The 19,701-nt window shown below is 43.1% G+C and overlaps 1 protein-coding gene and 1 long non-coding RNA gene across 3 annotated transcripts in view; one reads left to right on the top strand and one right to left on the bottom strand.

Annotated features, from left to right (window-relative positions):
- Window positions 1-578: 578 nt before the first annotated feature.
- On the bottom strand, window positions 579-19,156 carry LOC112662032 (uncharacterized). Its single transcript, XR_003138179.3, has 3 exons — window positions 18,900-19,156; window positions 2,700-2,829; window positions 579-1,061 (listed from the first exon to the last, which is right to left on the bottom strand). It is a non-coding gene; the product is annotated as an uncharacterized LOC112662032 (long non-coding RNA).
- NIPAL2 (NIPA like domain containing 2) overlaps window positions 18,248-19,701 on the top strand; it is a 76,163-nt gene continuing 74,709 nt past the window's right edge. The window contains exon 1 of one of the 2 annotated variants that reach the window (XM_025450321.3): window positions 18,248-18,406. In XM_025450321.3, coding sequence (XP_025306106.1) covers window positions 18,302-18,406 — 105 coding nt within the window. In that variant the 5' untranslated portion in view covers window positions 18,248-18,301. The remainder of the gene's footprint in view (window positions 18,407-19,701) is intronic. The other variant, XM_025450322.3, reaches the window with a different exon arrangement.

Below are 19,701 nucleotides of genomic sequence, written 5' to 3'. Positions count from 1 at the left end.
TGCCTTTGGCCCAGAGCATGATCCTGGGGTCCCGGGATCAGATCCTGAGACGGGCTCCCTGTGTGGAGCCTGCTTCTCCCTCTGCCTGTGCCTCTGCCTTTCTGTGTGTGTGTGTGTGTGTGTGTCTATCATGAATAAATAAATAAAATCTTTAAAAAAATAAACAAAAAATTTTAATTTAATTTTTACCCTTAAAATTTTTTTAAATTTAAATTCTAGCTAGTTAAAATACAGTGCAATATTGGTTTCTGGAGTAGAATTCAGTGATTCATCACTTACATACAACACCCAGTGCTCATCACTAGTGCCCTCCTTAATACCCATTACTTATGTATCACTCAGTTTTTTTCTCTATCCCTAAGAGTCTCATATGGTTTGTTTCTTTCTCTCTCTCTCTCCTTTTTCCCCCTTCCCATATGTTCATCTGTTTTGTTTCTTGGTGAGTGAAATCAGATTAACATTTTTCTAAAAATATGAAACACAGTAACAAAATCGTTAGGATGCATCACAAATTGCAACGGTATTATTTCATAAAACTTTTATTTCAGTAAATATATTTGCATATATGCATGCACTAGGTTACAATGTAAAGGTATATCTTCTTGTGTGTTACAGTCAAAAAGTTTTAAAAAATTTAGGGCAATATAATATGCTTTCTGCTGCTTAAAAACAATAGCAGCCAATTCCATCAGATTACACTGCCTTCCATCATCCTAGCTATTCCTGAAATCACCGCTTTAAAAAGATACCCTACCTTTCTCCTCAGCAACACCTTTAGTGCATTCTTATACCTGTGATTCTCAAAGTGCCATCCATGAACCCCTGGAGGTCCCTGAGACCCTTTCAGAGAGTCTACAAGTTCAAAACTATTTTATTGTAAGACTTGGACATTACCTGCATTTTCAGTGTGCTGATATTTGCACTGGTGGAGCAGAGTCAAGATGGCGGAAACTGCTGGGGCACTGGTACCAGTGGTGGCAGTGGCACCAAATTGTAGTGTATATGGCTCTGCCATGCACTTGCAGGGTTTCCTTCAAAGGCCAATTTCACTGAACAGTGACCTTAATGAAGCAGTAAAAAGTATTCAGTTTCTTAAATGTTTACCCTTGAGCACATATCGATTTAATATTCTGTGTGAATATTGTAGGAAGTTGTCATAAAGACCTGGATGCATACCAGTTATGATGGTTGTCTCAAGGAAAATCATTTGTGCAGTGAGCTGAACTAGCTGCTTTTCAATGGAATAGCATTTTTACTTGAAAAAACTATGCTTATTCATATGTTGGTATTTGGCAGACATTGTCTCTAAAATGAACAAAGTGAGACTATCACTTCAAGGAAAACAACTGAAAGAATGTATTGCCAATAATACAATTCCAGCTTTATAGCAAAAATGAAAATTTTAGAAAATTTGATGGTATACCAATACTTAAAGAATTTTAGAATGAAATCAGTGGTCATATGACAAAAGTGAACTTTGACACTGTATAATGAAATGTTTGGAACGTTTGGAAGATCTGGATCACTCAGTGAACCACTACTTTCCAAACAACCAATGCATGATACAAGTACAAGATAGATCATTGGATTTTAAAGTGATGGGATACAAAAAGTCACTGATATGGTTTTAAAATCCACCAATTTTTAAGAAACTAATCTTTAAGACACCATCACTTGCTGAGAGTTCTGGCATCAAATTAAAAGAGAATATCCAATTATCTAAAAAGGGTTCTTAAAATACTTCTTCTTCCAGTTACATATTCATGTGAGGCCAAATTTTCTTCACCTCCTTCAACCAAAAAGATGTCTCACATCAGATTGGATACAGAAGCAGATATGGACTACAGCTGTTTTCCATTAAGCTAGACATTAAAGAGATTTATAAAAATGTAAAACAGTGCTACTCTTCTTACCTCTTCTCATTAGAAGTTTCTTATTATGTTATTATGTAATGGGCTATTATTTTCTTTTTTTTAAAGATTATTATTTATTTATTTATTTATTTATTTATTTATTTATTATGATAGACATAGAGAGAGAGGGAGAGAGAGGCAGAGACACAGGAGGAGGGAGAAGCAGGCTCCATGCTGAGAGCCCGACGTGGGACTCGATCCCGGGACTCCAGGATCGTGCCCTAGGCCAAAGGCAGGCGCCAAACTTCCGAGCCACCCAGGGGTCCCCAATGGGCTATTATTTTCGATGAATAGAATAAATTTAAAGTTTTCCCCAGTTTTAATATCTAAATACAATAAACACTGGTAAATGTGACACATATAAACAGAGCTCTCTCTGGAGTCCTCAGTGATTTTTAAGAGTAGAAAGGACTCTGAGACCAAAATGTTTGAAAACCACCATCCTGGATCTTATTTGATGCCTCTTTCAAAAATCACTAAATTCAAAAATATTCATATTTGAGCTTCTGAGTCAATAATCAATTATACTATCTATGACCAGCTTGTTAACAGGTATGGATTTAAAGCCATTTCTAGATTTTAAAAATGAGTTTCCTAACTGGAGAATATTTAATGTACATGTCATTTAATAGGTAAGGGCTCCCAATAAAATCCTTAATGTTCTCTCTCCTGCTAATCTTGATTTTAATTACTATGTTATCAAGCTGGGTATCATATAAAAACATAACCTTTATTCATTAGTAGAAGCCACAATTCTAATCTGACATTTTAAATTCCTCATCTTACCTGAGCTGTGTATCACACATGATGCAAATGCCTGTCACAGTGTTCTGAACATCGAGAGCTTTCTTGATAAAATGCCAGTAGAAGAACCCATGCTCCAATGTCTCCAGAACACTCCAGAACAGACATTATCCTGCAATGAAAGTTTGTATGAAATCAACATGACTTAATTACATTCATCATACTGAAAATCAAATTCTATGCCAATGATACATGGCACTTGGAGCTTATTTTACAAACATTAACTAATTAATCTGCAAAACATCCCTGAGAGGCAAAGCATAATGATATATGAGCTGACAACCTAATTATGTCTAATTATTCATAAGATTTCTCCCTTCCAAGTGTTTTCTATTGCCAGTTCAGAGAAACGGGCCTGCTATGTGCTTAAATCAGATGTGGAAATCAGCTATCACTTATCCCATCCAGAATTCTCTTGCTACAGAGTGCCCACATTTCCTTTTAGAGCAGATCATCCTGTACCATTTTCCACTGGAACACTTCATAGAAACCCCAGAACCCCCAAACATTAATCTAGTGCTGAACTCACAGTTCTAGATCTTAAATGACATTCTTTGCTCCTTTCTTTCCTCCAGGCAGTTTTGGTCATTATCCCAATTTCTCTGACCAGTTTTGCTCTACTGTTGTTTCTTCTCACAGCATATTTTTCCACTGTAAGGATACTTAGAGGCATAGGTCCAATCATCTGCGCACTTTTCTTCCTCCAAATTTTGTCAGCAGAGGCCAAAGCTGCCTTCTCTGTGCCTTCATTTCTGTCACCTCCTTGACTTGAACACTTCAGAGGTTTCTTCCAGCTTCTCTACATTCCCTCATTTCTCATCCCACTTGAAATTAGGCAACTTTGTTCTATCTGGTAATCCCACTTTAGCTTCTAAATTTTCTCTTTAACAGCAAGTTGGGCCTTAAAAGTCGATGCCATATGTTTAAAAACATTGCTAGAAGACATATTTGTGAAGTGGGATGTTACCATTTGTGGGGAAAAAAAGATATTATACAATTTTGCTTAAAAATGTATAGATTAGCTCAGGAATGGGAGATAAATGACAATTCTTATGAAAGCTATATAGATTTCTCCAGAGAAACAGAACCAACAGGATGTGTTTGTGTGTGTGTGTGTGTGTGTGTGTGTGTGTGTACAGAGAGGAGAGATAGACTTATTTAAGGAATTGGCTCACACGATTGTGGAAAGCAGTAAATCCAAAATCTGCAGGGTAGGCGGGCAGGTTGAAAATTCCAACAAGAGCCAATATTGGCAGTCTTGAGTCCGAAAGCAGAATTTCTCTTTCTTGGGGAAAATTTCAATCTTTGCTCTTAAGGCCTCCAACTGTTCTGGTGAGACACCCATCCACATTATGGAGGATACTCTACTCAAAGTCTACTGATGTAAATGTTAATTGCATCTAAAAAATACCTTCACAGCAACATCTAGACTAGTGTTTGACCAAACAGCTAGGCACCGTAGCCTAGCCAAATTGACACATAAAATTAGCCTCACAATGTTTTCAGAAAGCATTTAAGGCAACTGTCTGTATTTTTCACCTTTGTGACTTTACCAGCTAATAAAGTACCTCCTGTATTGGATGTTCACTACTCATTGGCCAAGTACTTGTGTTTTCAATAAAATTATAAACTTGAGTGACAGTGTTTATATTGCATTTCCTTTAACTATGGGAATCATTCAACACAAATTTTCTGGGAGTGTACTGATTTCAAAACTCTGTCCCATTGTCACACTAGCATCCTCATTTTTAAGTGTACAAAATGTGGTTATTGTACCTCTAACAAGTAGTTTCATGCTGAACACAATCCTTAAATCTCACTAAATACTTACTGATTCAAATGAAATTTCCAGTCTGTGGACATTTTGCTTAAAACATGACAAAATGCAACTGGGGGAAATTATCATTTCTCTTCTCATTTATTCATGAGACACAAAATGCAGTCTGGTTCTTGTGTTTTAAATTTTCCATGTCCAGTACAGGGTGTGGTTATAATGAATTGTTGAGCCAATATGAAGTAAGATACTTGGTAATCAAGGGCAAGTTTAAACAGTGTTGAACATTTTTTTAGGGTGAGTGAACATGCAGGTAATGTATCCAGGAAAAGGCTTATGTAGAAAGAGAGGGACACAATTGGACAAAATCCCTGCTTATGGATTCTCTACGCCAGTAACATGACCTTACAATCTCAGGAGGAAGGTTGATTTTTTTTTTTAAGATATAAGAAGACATTAGAATAAAAAAATAAATAAAACTTTTTTTCCAATAAAAATTACTTGGAACTTTTCTGGACTGCTGGAATTATTTTCCTACTTTATAATCTGATGTGATTTTCAAAACTGCTGGTTTGTTCCAAAACAATATCTCAAAGGAGTACAAGTTATACCACTTGGAGTTTGGATTGCCCTGCTGAAAATTTAAAGCTATTATAGAAAAATAAGTGATGAATTATCTTCAAGGAAGCCAGAAACTGCTTGAAACAAAGGCCTTCAGCTATTCAGTCAAAAAATTAGTGAGATTTAGTAATGGCTTGGGTACAGGAGTGAAGATAGAGAAGGGATGAAAGATGTCTTCGCTGCAGTAGGAGACTGGAATTATGCTGATCTCATTATGAGAAACAGAAAAATTAGAAGAGAGAACCCATGTGGAATATTTAGCAGAGGAGTGGAAGTGATGAGTGATTTGGAGCATGCTGAATTTAAGTGGAACATGGAGATACCTTGTAAACAGCAAGCAAGAAATCAGAACCAGAACTGATGTTCCCAGGATCTTTACCATAGAATTTTTTTTTACTTTACCATAGAATTTAAATAAAGCCCTAAGTATTAACCATGGTTAATCCCCTGCCTCCCCTACATCTACCCACACCACAAATGTACTCCTCCTGGACTCCAGTGGGAGGGTGTGATTTGCAGGCCCCCTACTCTGAACCTTCCGGAATATGTGATTGCTCTCTCTTTACCTGGAATGTTCTCTTTCTTTTTCCAGCTCCACACCCAACAACCCCATACTCCAATTTCAACTCAAAGTTCAGACTTTACTTTAGACATTTCTTCCCTGATTGCCCCCCTACACACACACACACACATACACACACACTACTGTGTTAGGTTAGTTGCCCTCCTATGAGCTTCCCGAGTACTCAGTATTTATAACCCCCCTTATACCATTGTTATAAGACCCTGCTTACTTCCCTCCCATCCAACTCAAGTTTAACATTCCCAAGCACAGGCACTGCACTCTTTCTGCTCATTACTACATTCTCAAGTCCACTACACATAGTAGGCACTCATGAAGTTGAATATACAAATTAATTACCAGAGAGGGTTAAATATAAGCCAGATGGCAGTGGATAAAATTCTCCAAAGGCATGACTGAAAAAAGAAAATGATAATTGATGGCTGATGATAGTGATATTTCAAATAACAAGCTTGGAAGTGCTTTGAAAAATCAATTCCCTGTTGTTTATGTGTATCTCATGGAATGGGTGTTGAACTTATGATCTCGTATTCTGATGTGGCTTTTCTAGTGAGACATGGAAGGTCAGAGCACACCCATGTGGGTGGTGGGTGTATCTTCTACGAATCCCAAAGCCTTTTCCTAGGGCACCCACCTGTGAAATCAGGGGGTCCCCAGACAGGAAGTGGAACTAAGAGGTGGGCTTGAGAGTGTGTGGAAGGAGAGGCTTGATCTTGCTTTCTTAGGCTTGAGGCATGGCTTCCAATTTAGGGGCCTAGACACATAAGGCTATTGAGCACTTGAATTAAGCTGTCTGGATTGAGCTATGCAGCAAGGATAAAATACATACCAGGTTTCCAACTTGGTACAAAAAAATATTAAATAATTTTTATTTTGATTGTGTGTTGAAATGATAACATTTTGGATTTTAGTGGGTTAAATAAAGTACATTATTAAAATGTATTTCACTTACTTTTTAAAAAAATTTTTTTAAAACAAGGCTACTAAGACTTTTTAAATGCTGTATTGGCTTACATTATATTTCTTTTCAACAGCGCCACTCTAGAGTAAAGAGGAGGTCTCCACATCTCCAAAGGTCCTCCTGGGTAGAGTTGTGAAGGCCTGGAATAGGCCTGAAAGCCTGAAGACTAAACCAGGTCTTGTAAAAGCAGAATGGCTTACGAGCATCTCTTTCTTGCTTCCACTCATAATTCTACAGAGCAGGAAGTATCACAATTCCCCATAAAGAGAAGAAACTGAGGCTTGAGGAAGTAGAATAATTTGCCCAAGGCACACAGCTGGTTGGCCCAAAGCCCAGATTGAGACTCAGATCTTCCTTCATCCAGGGTCCTCCTGCCAACCACTACAATACTACACGTCATTTCCTCACTGATCCACAGCTGACAGACACACTATGGCTCTGGCTTGTGGATATTTCCTATGTGTACACACTGTCCTGAGGACTTAAGACTCACATATTTAATCTTCATAGTTACCCTAAGGAGTGTGGTTCTTGTTGTTGTTATTACTATTATTATTATTACTATTATTCTCATTTTATAAGTGAGGAAATGGAGTCCCAGGAAAGTGAAGTAACTGGTTTGAGATCATACAGCTTCTAAATCATGGGATTATTTGACTCTTAGTTCTCCTATGTTTAAAGTTCTCTAAATATTCCATCTCTCTAAAATGCCCATTAAAGATATCAAAAAATATATATCTGGTAGGTGCATCTGGGTGGCTTGGTAGTTTGAACGTATGACTCATGATTTAGGCTCAGGTCATGATCTCAGGGTCCTGGAATCAAGCCCTGCGTGGGGCTCTGCGCTCAGTGGGGAGTCTGCGGGAGATTCTCTCTCTCTCCCTCTATCCCTCCTCCCATTCTCTCTCTCTTTCTCTCAAATAAATACATAAATATTCTAAGAAAAAGTGTGTGTGATAGGTAAAAGCCAACCCTCTTTGATTAGAGACTAATATCTTATGACGTTTTAGGGAGAGGAACTTGTACCTTCTAGAGCTCCCCTCTCCTCCCCTAAGTAGCCAGGGGAGAAAAACACTGTCTGATATAATTCAAAGAAGACACAGTTAACACATTCTGCATAGTCATCTAGCCCACACTCTCCTTTTACAGATGAGAAAATGAGGCCCAGGGAGGTAAAGGGATTTGCTAAGGCCATGCAGCTGGTTCGTGGAAGAGCAGGACTGGAATACAGGTGATCTCTCGAAATGTTTGACTCTCCAGGGCCTACACAGCCTCCAGAGGACCAAGGAGAGTCTAGAGAATTTGGGAGGAGGAAGGAGAGCTGCTGCCCTACTGGCTGTCGGAGGCAAAGTGTATAGTCTCATTGCACACAGTTTCTGTGCTGCCCCCAAAGCCAGCAGAGCACAACGGTGTGCCTGGGCCTGGGAGAGAACTGCCAGACCAGTCCCTGCTTGCTCCATAATCTACAGCTCATTAGGGCTAGGGACCCAGACAAACAGGACAAACCATATAAAACAGCATTCACCATGCACATGAAAACGGGTAGAGGTTTTTTCTTTCAGTGCTTTTCCCCCCTCTTTAATCATGGGCAGATCCAGGCTTTGTACATAACTTGGTAGAGCAGCAGTGATACCTGACTGGCCAGACAGGTTTAGGAAATTGTGCTGGGGAGGAGATGCCTCCAGGAAAGGCAGATGACTCTCCATGCTGATCCTGGAAAATCTCACTCACACTGGAAAAAATTTTAGTTAGCAACCTGGACCTAAAGCTGCTCCTAGATGCTGCTCTCCAAGCATCAAGCTGTTCAATGGCTCAGAAGCCCACCAAGCCTCGACTCACTGTCTGTCCCTGCACACACTCACACTTTCCACTGTCATGGGGCGGGGGGGGGGGGGGGGTCTCTGTTCCTGGTGGTCTCATTTTGGATGTGCTCTTCCCTGAGGCCCAATGTCACAGACACCTTGAAGCTTTTCCAGACCACACTCAGCCCACTAATCATTCCTTTCTGTGCAATCTTAAGATGAATACCCTCCTGCACTTAGCACTTAGGTAGTTTGTAGTTGGTTTACATTTATCTCTCTATCTTCTGTCTCCTAGACTGTGATGAAGCCACTCAAAGCAAGGGACAGATCTAGATTCCCCTGTGAATTCTGAATTCCTTCCTGGTATAGAGCCATGAGAGCAGAAGACACTCAGTGAACCTTGGGTGCTGCTAATGACAGTATGACAATAAAGATGATGTAGGAGAAGGAGAGGGGAGAAAGATAGAAGGTGAATCCTGTTCAAGTAAAGTGGTCACAGAAAACCTACAGGACAAATTGGATGACTATAGAAACCAAACTCCAGGCCAAAGAAAAATGGTACAAATAATCAAATTTATGGCCATGAAACCTCTGCCTGCACATTTGTCACACCTGGTTCCATAGGCCATATCAGGGGTATTCAATGCAATACAGGACTGTCTTTTTATTTCCCAATTTGAGGCGCTCACTGTGATAGTTTTATATGCCGACTTGATGAGGCCACGGGGAACACAGACTATTGGGTCAAACACTGTTCTGGGTGTTTCCAGAAGAGTGTTTCTGGACAAGATTAGAATTGGCATCAGTAGACTGAGTAAAGCAGATTGCCCTCCCTAACGTGGAGGCCTCTTCCACTCAGATAAAGATCTGCATAAAATAAAAGACTGAGCAAGAGGGAATGTCTTCTGCCTGACTGATGAGCTGGAACGCGAGTCTTTTCCTGCTTTCAATCTCAAACTGAAAAACTGACTCTTCTTGGGTCTCAGGCCTTCTGACTTTTAGACTAGAACTTCTACCTCAGCTCTCCTGGATCTTGGGACTTCTCAGTCTTCATCATCACATGGATCTGTAGCCATATCTGTATCCATTTATCTACATCTCTGTTGATTCTTTCTCTCTGAAGAACCTTGACTAATTCACCCACATAGCTGGCCTTCTTAACTGAGCAGCAGAAGTCCTGACTCCACCACAAACCAGAGTGAACCTTAGATGAGGATGTTAGCTTCTCTAAACTGTATTTTTTTATTTTGCTTTGTAAAAAGACAAAAATTTTTTTTTTAAAGATTTTATTTATTTATTCATGATAGTCACACAGAGAGAGAGAGAGAGGCAGAGACATAGGCAGAGGGAGAAGCAGGCTCCATGCAGGGAGCCCGACGTGGGATTCGATCCCAGGTCTCCAGGATCGCGCCCTGGGCCAAAGGCAGGCGCCAAACCGCTGTGCCACCCAGGGATCCCAAAAGACAAAATTTTTAAGTGCTTTTAAGAAACACAAATGCCTCACCTACTTCACAGAGCTTTTGTGAGGATCAAGTGAAATAACAAATGTAAGCATGGAAGATTGGAACTGGAAGAAAAAGGTAATACACCAGGATATGAGTAACTGCGTCTTGACCTTGAACTTGTGGCCACTTGCCTAATCCTATATTTTCCACATTTAATTTAGGAATTACTTCTAAAAATCTGTTGTCTTGTTGCCTAAAATTAAGTACTCTATTTCTTTTTCTAAAAAAGATTTTTTTAATTTATTCATGAGAGACACAGAGAGAGGCAGAGATGCAGGCAGAGGGAGAAGCAGGGTCCCTGTTGGGAGCCTGATGTGGGGACTCCATCCCAGGACCCCAGGATCAGGACCTGAGCCAAAGGCAGGTGCTCAACTACTGAGCCACCCAGGTGCCTCAAGTATTTTATTTCTAAAATTAGGGCTCTTTGACTTTCCTCAATGCCTCCCCCAGTTCAGGACAAGCCTCATCAGTGGCAAACTTATGCTGTAAGATTTGAGAGGCAATTTTGCACACCCCACCTCCATCTGCCACATTGTTACTCCTTCGACAGAAATATTCCTTTGGGTTAAGACATCATGTTACCAGGAGAGTCCATTTAGAAAGCAAATAACCACAGAAGAAGATCTATTATGTTAATATCTTGGCCTGGATCCATTCCCAGATGCCTCCTTGAGAGTGAAGAGCAAAGGAATGAGACACAAACAGTACAATTTAAGAGGAGGCAGAGGAAATGATATTGGGGGACTGTCTGGGGAGGACTAGCCTGGGTGGGACACAGCCTTAGGAAGTCCTACATAGTCATCAGTAAAGGCAGGCGGGACAGGGTGTAGAAGGAGGACAGAGGCTAAGGAAAGAGGCCTGAAAGAAGTTAAGGCAAGGTCAGAGTCCCGGGGGGCGGGGGGGCACTAGATTACCATCTTGCCAATTGGATACTTGTGTTATGGGCTGGCTCTGTTACTGCTTCTCCAGGCCTGAGACCAGACACTCTTACCAGTTCTCTCCTCCCTTGGCTTCTCCCACCTCCCTTGCGATCCCTCACCAAACCCTGCTATTTTAATTTTCATGTCCCTTTGATTCTGCCTTCAACGTCTGGTTCCCAAAGATCCAATTCTGCTGCTGCAGGCCCTGAGGGTCACACCAGAACTGGGCTCCCCTTTTTATCTGGTTCTACCCTTGAGGGCTGTATTTCCCACTTCGAGAATCACGTCCCTCTAGTGTGGATGATCCCGACATTCCCTTTCCCCGGAGGCCTCCCATGGCTTCAAAATGCCGCACAAATCAATGAAACTCTGACCCCTCCTCATGGACTCCTAACCTGCTCCTTTATCTAAAGTCCTTCTCAGGAAGAGCTAACACTCCTATCGTGAATTAGAATTTATTTATTTTATTTTTATTTTTTTTATTTTTTATTTTTTTTGAATTTATTTAAATATAATCACCAACTATCATCTGGCTGGTGCCCCAACACTCAACTGAAATTGCTCAGGCAAGGATCACTCGTGACTTTTATTGGTCGCTGTTGCAAAGGGCACAAACACTTCTCATGTATCATCTCTGTGTCCTCGCAGCCATCTACACATCCTGGTTTTGGCTACTCTGTCCTGCCTGACTTCTCAGAACTGGCTACTGCTTTTGTCTGCTCAGCCCGCCTCACCTTGGTAACTGCCCCCACCTTGGTAACTGCCCCCACCTCCCTAAAGAAGAGTGAGACCAGGATCCACATCTCTCTGCCCTCAGTGGTTGGTCCCAAGATGGGTTACATGTCCCAAATCAGGCCTGTTTTTCACCAGGATTTTCTAAATGAAGCTGGTTGGGCACACCCTAATCAATCAGTGTTGCTGTATAACAAATATTCTCAAAATCTTTTTTTTTTTTTTTTTTTTTTTATTCTCAAAATCTTGTTGGCTTATAAGAACCAATATTTATTTTCTCGTCTGTGAGTCTATAGGCCAGATGTGGTAAGGATTGACTTCAGGTGGGCTTCACAGGTGTCTTCGTTCTCTGTGGACCAATGGCTACTTAAGGCCTCCTCTTCTCAAGATAGAGCACAGAAATACCGGGCAAGCAGAAATGTGAGCTATCTCTCAAGGTCTTGGCTCAGAACTGTCACTTTGTTGTCACTATCCACATTTCCAGAGCAAGCCATGTGGCCAAACCCAGTATCACAGAGATGCTGCCTCTAGTGGGAGGAATTACAGTCATTTGGCAATTGGCGGGGGAGGAGAGAGGTGAAGAGTTAGGGGTGGATAATAGATATATCCCTCCATGGGAGGGAGGGCATGAAGAAATGGGAACAATAACCAATCTGTCCACTTCCTTTACCTTTCTGAACCCAGGCTCTAAGGATGGACACCAGGAGAGGCTGTGGCCATGCCCCCACCATGTGAAGCTGACCTGAGGATGAAGACCATACCCAGAAATCAGGTTCCTGGATCTAGTGGTCTAGCTCCATCCCTGCCTTCCCAGGTATTAATTATGAGTCATTGAATTTTCTTTTGGTTTGGGATCCTTTCACTCATGTGCCAAGAGGCCTAGCCAATGTATTCTTTTACCTCTCGAGTGGTCCTTGTTGGCCTAATATTCTGCACTCAGCTCTCCTCTCTCTAGGAAAGGGGTCAGCAAACTATAGTTTGTGCCAGCCACCTGTTTTTGTAAATAAAGCTTTATTGGATCACAGCCACACACTAATTTACATACTGTCTGTAGCTGCTTCTGCACTGTAACAGCAGAGTTGAATAGTTATGGTAGGAGACCATATGGTCCACAAATCCTAAAATATTTACTATCTGGCCTTTTATAGAAAAAGTTTGCCTGGTCCTACTCCAAATGATGGGGGCCATGTGCTTTCCCTGGCCAGCCTCATCCACCTAAATCTCCCTGGCCCCGGACTTCACCCCTGCATCTTAAGATAATCGTGCACCTCCTTTTCTGCTTAGATGCCCCACAAGCTCCTCAAATTCGATTGAGTCTTCAACTCCAACTGAATTCACCCTCTCTCCCTAAACCGAATCTTCCTTCCTAGTACCCATGTTGGTAAGTGATGCTGCCTTAGCACCCAGTAGTCCCAACTAGAACACATCTTAGACTCTCTCTCATCTCTGTCTCTCTCTCCCCTGCTTCATATCTCCTTACCCCCACCTTCTCTCTCCCTCCCCTGCTCCATCCACCAGTTGTGCAGGTTTTACTTGGAAACATTTCTGAGATCTCTGCTCTCTCTCACCTTTGTCATGTATCCTCATTGTAGGCTCTTAACTTGACTCTCCCTCTCTAGTGTTTTCCACCTAAACCATCACTGCCCTTCCAGTAGGGAATCTTTTAAAGCAACAATCCTGGGGCGCCTGAGTGGCTCAGTGGTTGAGTGTCTGCCTTTGGCTCAGGTGTGATCCTGAGGTCTTAGGATCGAGTCCCGCATCGGGCTCCCCACAGGGAGCCTACTTCTCCCTCTGCCTGTGTGTGTGTGTGTGTGTGTGTGTGTGTGTGTGATGAATAAATAAGTAAAATCTTTAAAAAAAAAAAAAAAAAAGTAAAGCAACAATCCTGTTCTGCTGTTCCCTTATGTAAACTTACTCAACTGCTCTCACTAACAGTCAAGTCCAACCTTAATAACCCAGCACACAAATCTTATATGTCCTGGCCCTGCTGGTCCTTCTGTCCTTATTCTCAGGGTAAATCTCATCTCAGCCATGACTAATTGGAAACATGCCCACTATACTGTTTCTTGTTTCTGGCCTTGTTTTATGCCCTGATCACCCCCACCTCCCTTCTGCAGTGGCTAACTCATCCTCCGGGATTTGGAACACTTGGCCCTCCTTTCTAGGTAGCCTCAGGTTGCACTTGCCTTCCCAAACTGAGCTGAGGATAACCACTTTGTTGTCTCCCAGCTCTCATGCTAAAGTTAACTTGAGTCTACCTGTTACCTGCCTGTCTGCTCACGTTGGTATCAGTTCTTGGGCAAAAAAAGCCATGCTTTATTCATCCCTGTGCCTTTGGCTCCTGGCACCAAATGTTGGGTGAACTGAGTTGAACTATAAAATGTTTTTTACTTATATTACCTAGTATGGAATGTTTACAACGATATTTGAAATAAAATATTATTATTCCCAACTTTATGAACTAGGAAATTGAATCTCAGAGAATTTGCCCCAAGCCACACAGCTGATAAGGAGCAGAAGACTTAACTTAAATCCAGGTCAACTGACCTTGAACTTTTGAAAACTTTGACCAGAAAATCTTGCATTTGATTCTTGATTCATCTTTTGTATTAGTTATAAAGTATATTGCACTTATAAAAATTACATCCAGGCAGCCCGGGTGGCTCAGCTGTTTAGTGCCGCCCTTGGCCCAGGGCGTGATCCTGGAGACCAGGGATCGAGTCCCGCATCGGGCTCTCTCCATGGAGCCTGCTTCTCCCTTTGCCTGTGTCTCTGCTTCTCTTCTCTGTCTCTCATGAATAAATAAATAAAATAAAAATTACATCCTATAAGATATAAATGTATCTATTATGATAATAATAAGATAAATGCCTGTAGTCATAGTCCATCACTCAGTTTAGTAAGTAAAACACTGCCGATACCTTTGAACCACTGGCCAAATTTTGTGTCTATCATCCCCTTGCTTTTCTTTAGGTTTTCCTACATATGGATGTACAGTGTATTGTCTGATTTTTTTTTTAATTATTTATTTATTCATGAGAAAGAGAGAGGCAGAGACATAGGAAGAGGGAGAAGCAGGCTCCATGCGGGGAGGCCGATGTGGGACTCGATCCAGGGTCTCCAGGATCAGGCCCTGAGCTAAAGTGGCGCTAAACCGCTGAGCCACCGGGCTGCCCTGTATTGTCTGATTTTGCATGCTTTTGAATCACATTGTCTATAACCTTTTGTGGACTTGCTTCTTTAAGTCCAAACCTCCCCAAAGGTGGATATATTAGTAGGTGAGGCCTTCGTGAATGGGATTAGTGGCTTATACAAGAGGCTCCAGAGAGGTCTCTAGCCCCTTCTACTACATGAGAAGGCTACAAGAAGGTGGGATCCCTGGGTGGTGCAGCCGTTTAGCGCCTGCCTTTGGCCCAGGGCGCAATCCTGGAGACCTGGGATGGAGTCCCACGTCGGGCTCACGGTACATGGATCCTGCTTCTCCCTCTGCCTGTTTCTCTGCCTCTCTCTCTCTCTCTGTGTGACTATCATAAATAAATAAAAATTAAAAAAAAAATAAGAAGGTGCCGGTTGTGAACGAGGAAGGGGGCCTAAATGTAACCAGGTTGGTGCCTTGATCTTGGACTTCCCAGCCTCAAAACTGTGAGCAATTGAATTTCTGTTGTTTATAAGCTATCCAGTCTGTAGTATTTTGTTATAGTGGCCCAAAGAAACTGAAACAAAATATAAATTAAAAAAACAACTTTTTTTGCTAACCAGGCAGGTATAAATAGATTCTCTCTCTTTTTTTTTTTAATAGATTCTCATTGAGCTTTTAAATGTGCATTTTTCCGATTATTGGTGACATGGAAGCATTGTATATGTTTATCAGCCATTTATACTTTCTCTTAGGAAACATGCCTATTTATGTTTTTGCCCATTTTTCTACTGGTTTATCCGGCATTTTCTTATTGACCTATAGGAGTTATTTACATATTCTGGATGTGAAGTTTCATCAATTTTATGTCATAACAAATAATGTTCTCTCTTTGTGACTTATCTTTTTATATTTTTGGTCTATTGATGTATGAAAGTTCTTAATTTTATTGCAACTGTGTATATCAACTTTATCCTCTGTGGTTTGTATTTTTTTGTGCATATCTGTTTGTTTAAAAAGTTCTTCCCTCTCCCACCATCATAAGTAGTAAAAGATACAACTTATTGAGTACTTTCTATGTTGCAGTACTCATTAGCTCCCTTTTACAGAGGATAAATGCAAAGCACAGAGAAATTAAACCACTTGATCAAAATCATACAGCAAATCTGCAATGGAGTCAGGATTTAGCTTCAAATGATGTGGCACCAAAATAGAACTCCTAGAATTAACTGAAGAACAGACCTCCACCATTTCAGCTCTAAAAACAGCCAGTAGATCAAGGGTTTTTGGTGTCCTGTAAAGTGAACAGGATATCCCCTGAAGAAACCCCGCAAGAAGTAGAGGCCATCCGTCACAAAGCCCTGAACAGCCTCCAGTGACTCCTACACCGCTGGGACCGAAATAGCTCACACAGCATTCCTGCCGCCTCCTTGTGAACTGTGTGGAAAGGAACATTGGTCACGAATTCTTTGTTCCAACCACCCCCACACATTAGGAGAGCCACAGTCACTGCAGTGGCATCTTGGAATCTGGAGAACAGCATGTCACAGGCTACACATCATACTTATTCTGTACCGAGTGCTGTCTTCCTCCAAAATTACAGGATTTTAAACAAATGCAAAGAAATGGAAAATGATTTTTTTAATTAAAAAATAAAACGGGACTGATTTGTGTGTAGCAGAGCATGGGGGCCAGATCATAAAGTGTCTCATATGCCAAGCTTAAAAAGTGTGAACTTATTGTGTCAATGGTGAGGTCTGGTAGCATTTTAGACAGGAAAGTGACACGATCCACTTATTATCTTGCTTGTTAGAGAGTGTATGACTAGTTACAATCTGGCTGATAGAATATATTGAGGAGTGGTTGTGCCAGGCTCTGCTGGTAGTACCCTCCCACCCTATCCTGGTTTCTTCCTTGCAGATAGAGCTCACCTCCCATTCTGAAGGTTGGAAATGCCCGAGTCACTTTCCCAGCCTCCCTTGCAGGTAGAGCATGGATGGGCTTGTGACCCAGTCCTGGCTGATGGGACCTGAAGGGGAATCTGCTGGGGCAGCCTGAAAAAGGTTTTCCTCTCTGAAAACAACAACAACAACAACAACAACAACAACAAAACAAGATGCATTCGAAGAAATGCCTCACTTTTTTTTCCCCCTGCATGTGGTCATGTTTGCATGTAATGCCTGGAGCTGCCACCATGTAAAGGGAAAAGCCTGATATATCAGGAATGGTAGAGCAGAAAGATGGAAGTGATGACATCATAGAGCCACACAGAACCAAATTCCCTCCAGAGACAACATGCTTGTTATCTAAGCCACTTTTACTAGGATATTCTGTTACTTGTATCCTAAAGCACTCAACTGAAGGAAGCATTAATAAGGTCACCGACATAAGTTAATGTGGTATTATAGAAGATATAAAAAAGACACTTTTTCCTTCAGATATCTATTTGAAATAAATGAGCCTCTTAAAATTGTGAAGAGTTAGCTACCATATCAATTGTTCATTGAGCATTTTGGGTGCTAAAGCAAGAAACTACACAGCTTCCCAGGTGATGTCTTGTTATTTACCTAAAAGTGGTATTTTTCTCGCTTCCTTCTCTCATTCGCATACTTCCCCTAATAAACACTGAAAACTTTCTCCCAGTTTTCATTAGGCAGCAATTCTCTTTTCTTGAAGGTCCCCTGTAGTGAAGTCATGGCAGACAGAACACATTATGTACGAAGAATCTCAGCATGGTCTAAACAAAAGAATCCAAGTTCCGGTGCTTCCGGCAACAATATAGGACCGCAGGATTCTAAAGGTCAGGGATACCTTACACTTCATTTGTAGTAAGGCGGTAGAATTTGAATGAATGACTACACACAAAATCGAACATCTAGTTAGAGTTTGTTAAGACCATTAACAACTATCTCCCATTCTAAATTTTTACATCCAGCAGCTGGTTTCAGAAATTCCTTCTGGTCTCATCTGAAAGTACCTCGATTCTGGAGGAAAGATTAGGGTTGTGCAGCTAACACAGGAGATTCTTTCCTTCATTGCAGGGAATAGTGACTAAGGATCTATCAATCGTTGGCATTGAGATTTCATGGACCTGACCTTTATTCTCGTGTTGCTTACAATATTCTCGGGGACTCGTGACTTTTCCATCGCAAACAGCTTTGGACGTTCAACTGAGAAACCCTGAAAGTGACAGAAGCCGGAGCTGCCGGGAACAGGTCCGGGGCCGTCCGCCCGCTTGGGTGCGTCCTGACCGACCGCCCTGCGGCCCCGGCAGGTGCAGCCCTGCGCGCGGGGACGCGGGGACGCGGGGACGCGGGGACACGGGGACGCGCCTGGGCGGCGAGGCCCGCGAGCGCACCGAGCCCAGGCCGCGGGGCCCCCGGACGCGCCGCGACGTCGGGGGGCGGGGCGGGGCGGGGCCGCACCTGCGGCGCGGGGGCGGGAGCCAGGTGGCCGGCGCCGGGCAGGAAGTGGCCTCGAGGGCGCGGCGCGGCGCGGCGGGGCGGGGGCGGGGGGCGCGGGGGCCGGCGCGGGCCCAGGGAGCGGGCGCATGGCCGCGTCGGCCGCGGTGGACGAGCTGTCCCGGAACTTCACGTACTGGTCGCCGGGCGCCGGCAACGGCTCGCTGTCGGGCGCGTGGTACCTCGGGAACCAGGTAAGGCCGCGGCGCCTCTTGCTGGCCGCCGGCGCTCAGGAAGATGCTCGCCCGGGCCCACCCGGCGAGCCCGGCCTCCCTCTCGGGGCACCAGGCCCTGGGGCGGGGCGCGCGGGTGGGCGGCTCCGGCCTCCGCGGGTCGTTCCCGGGCCTCGGGGCCCGCGCCTCCCCGCCTCTCCAGCCCGAATCCGCCTTCCCCGGAAGGACCCGAGGGCTGCAAGGCGACGGCTCTCCGCCACGCATCCCAGCCCCCTCCATCCTGGCCACGTTGCGGTTGAACACGAACGACGCCCGGTTCTCAGGCGCCGACCCCCGCCCCCGCGCGGATGCTGCGGCCTCAGCTCGGCGCTCCCCGGCGCTCCCCTGCCCCGGCCCCGGCCCCTGCCTCTGCCTCACGCGCCCTCTGGGGAACCGTCGTCCGCCTAAGCGATGCCGGTTTCTGCTGGAAGTATACACTGAACGGAATCAAAGGGGAGCGGAGCTTCCCACTTACTTTCTGTCTTGGTTTAAGACCAGAAAAACGCGGGCAGCCCGGGTGGCGCAGCGGCTTAGCGCCCCCTTCAGCCCAGGGCGTGACCCCGGGGTCCCGGGTCGAGTCCCACGTCGGGCTCCCTGCGTGGAGCCTGCTTCCCCCTCTGCCTGTGTCTCTGCCCCTCTCTTATGAGTGAATAAATAAAATATATATATAAAAAAAAGATCAGAAAAACACTCCGAGGAGCCCTTCCACTGGCCGCAGTCATATTCTTTTAAGTGGGAGCAAGGGATCTTGATGTAGTGGGTCCCAGGCTGCTGCCTGTGTTCCTAAGTGTGTTACTGTATTCTTGTTCTTTAACGAATCTGTGGGCCTTCCTACTTCACAACAATGTAATCACAACATACTTGTTACTGTCGGTCCAAATCGTGTTTTAACTAATGATTAGAGGTCCAGAATTCCTTTAAAGGACGCTTGAACAGTGTTTCGGATGTTAATTTCTAAAATATTAAAATTTTGTTTTCAGAAATTTAACAGAAAATTATTTACAGAAAGACAAAATAAGCATGTTCACCTTATTAGTTTGCAGCAGAGAGTATTGCTTTAAGCCTGTTCTATCCCAAAATGTACTAAAGAAGGAAACATGAGGGGACTCAGAGCCTCTTGGTCACTGTGCGAAACCTATTTCACTTCTTTCACAGGAATTACAAAGAGAAGAATTGCTTTTTATGGGAAGCTCTTTGAAGTCTGTTAAATTATGCTTATGCTAATGTACATTACAAACAAGCTCTAACATGCTTATGCTAGAAGCACTCCTAGTAAA

Source organism: Canis lupus, chromosome 13 (genome assembly GCF_003254725.2).
Source record: "Canis lupus dingo isolate Sandy chromosome 13, ASM325472v2, whole genome shotgun sequence".
NCBI classification, from domain to species: domain Eukaryota; kingdom Metazoa; phylum Chordata; class Mammalia; order Carnivora; family Canidae; genus Canis; species Canis lupus.
Note: the sequence above shows the minus strand (reverse complement) of the source record. Positions and strands in the feature narration are given on the sequence as shown.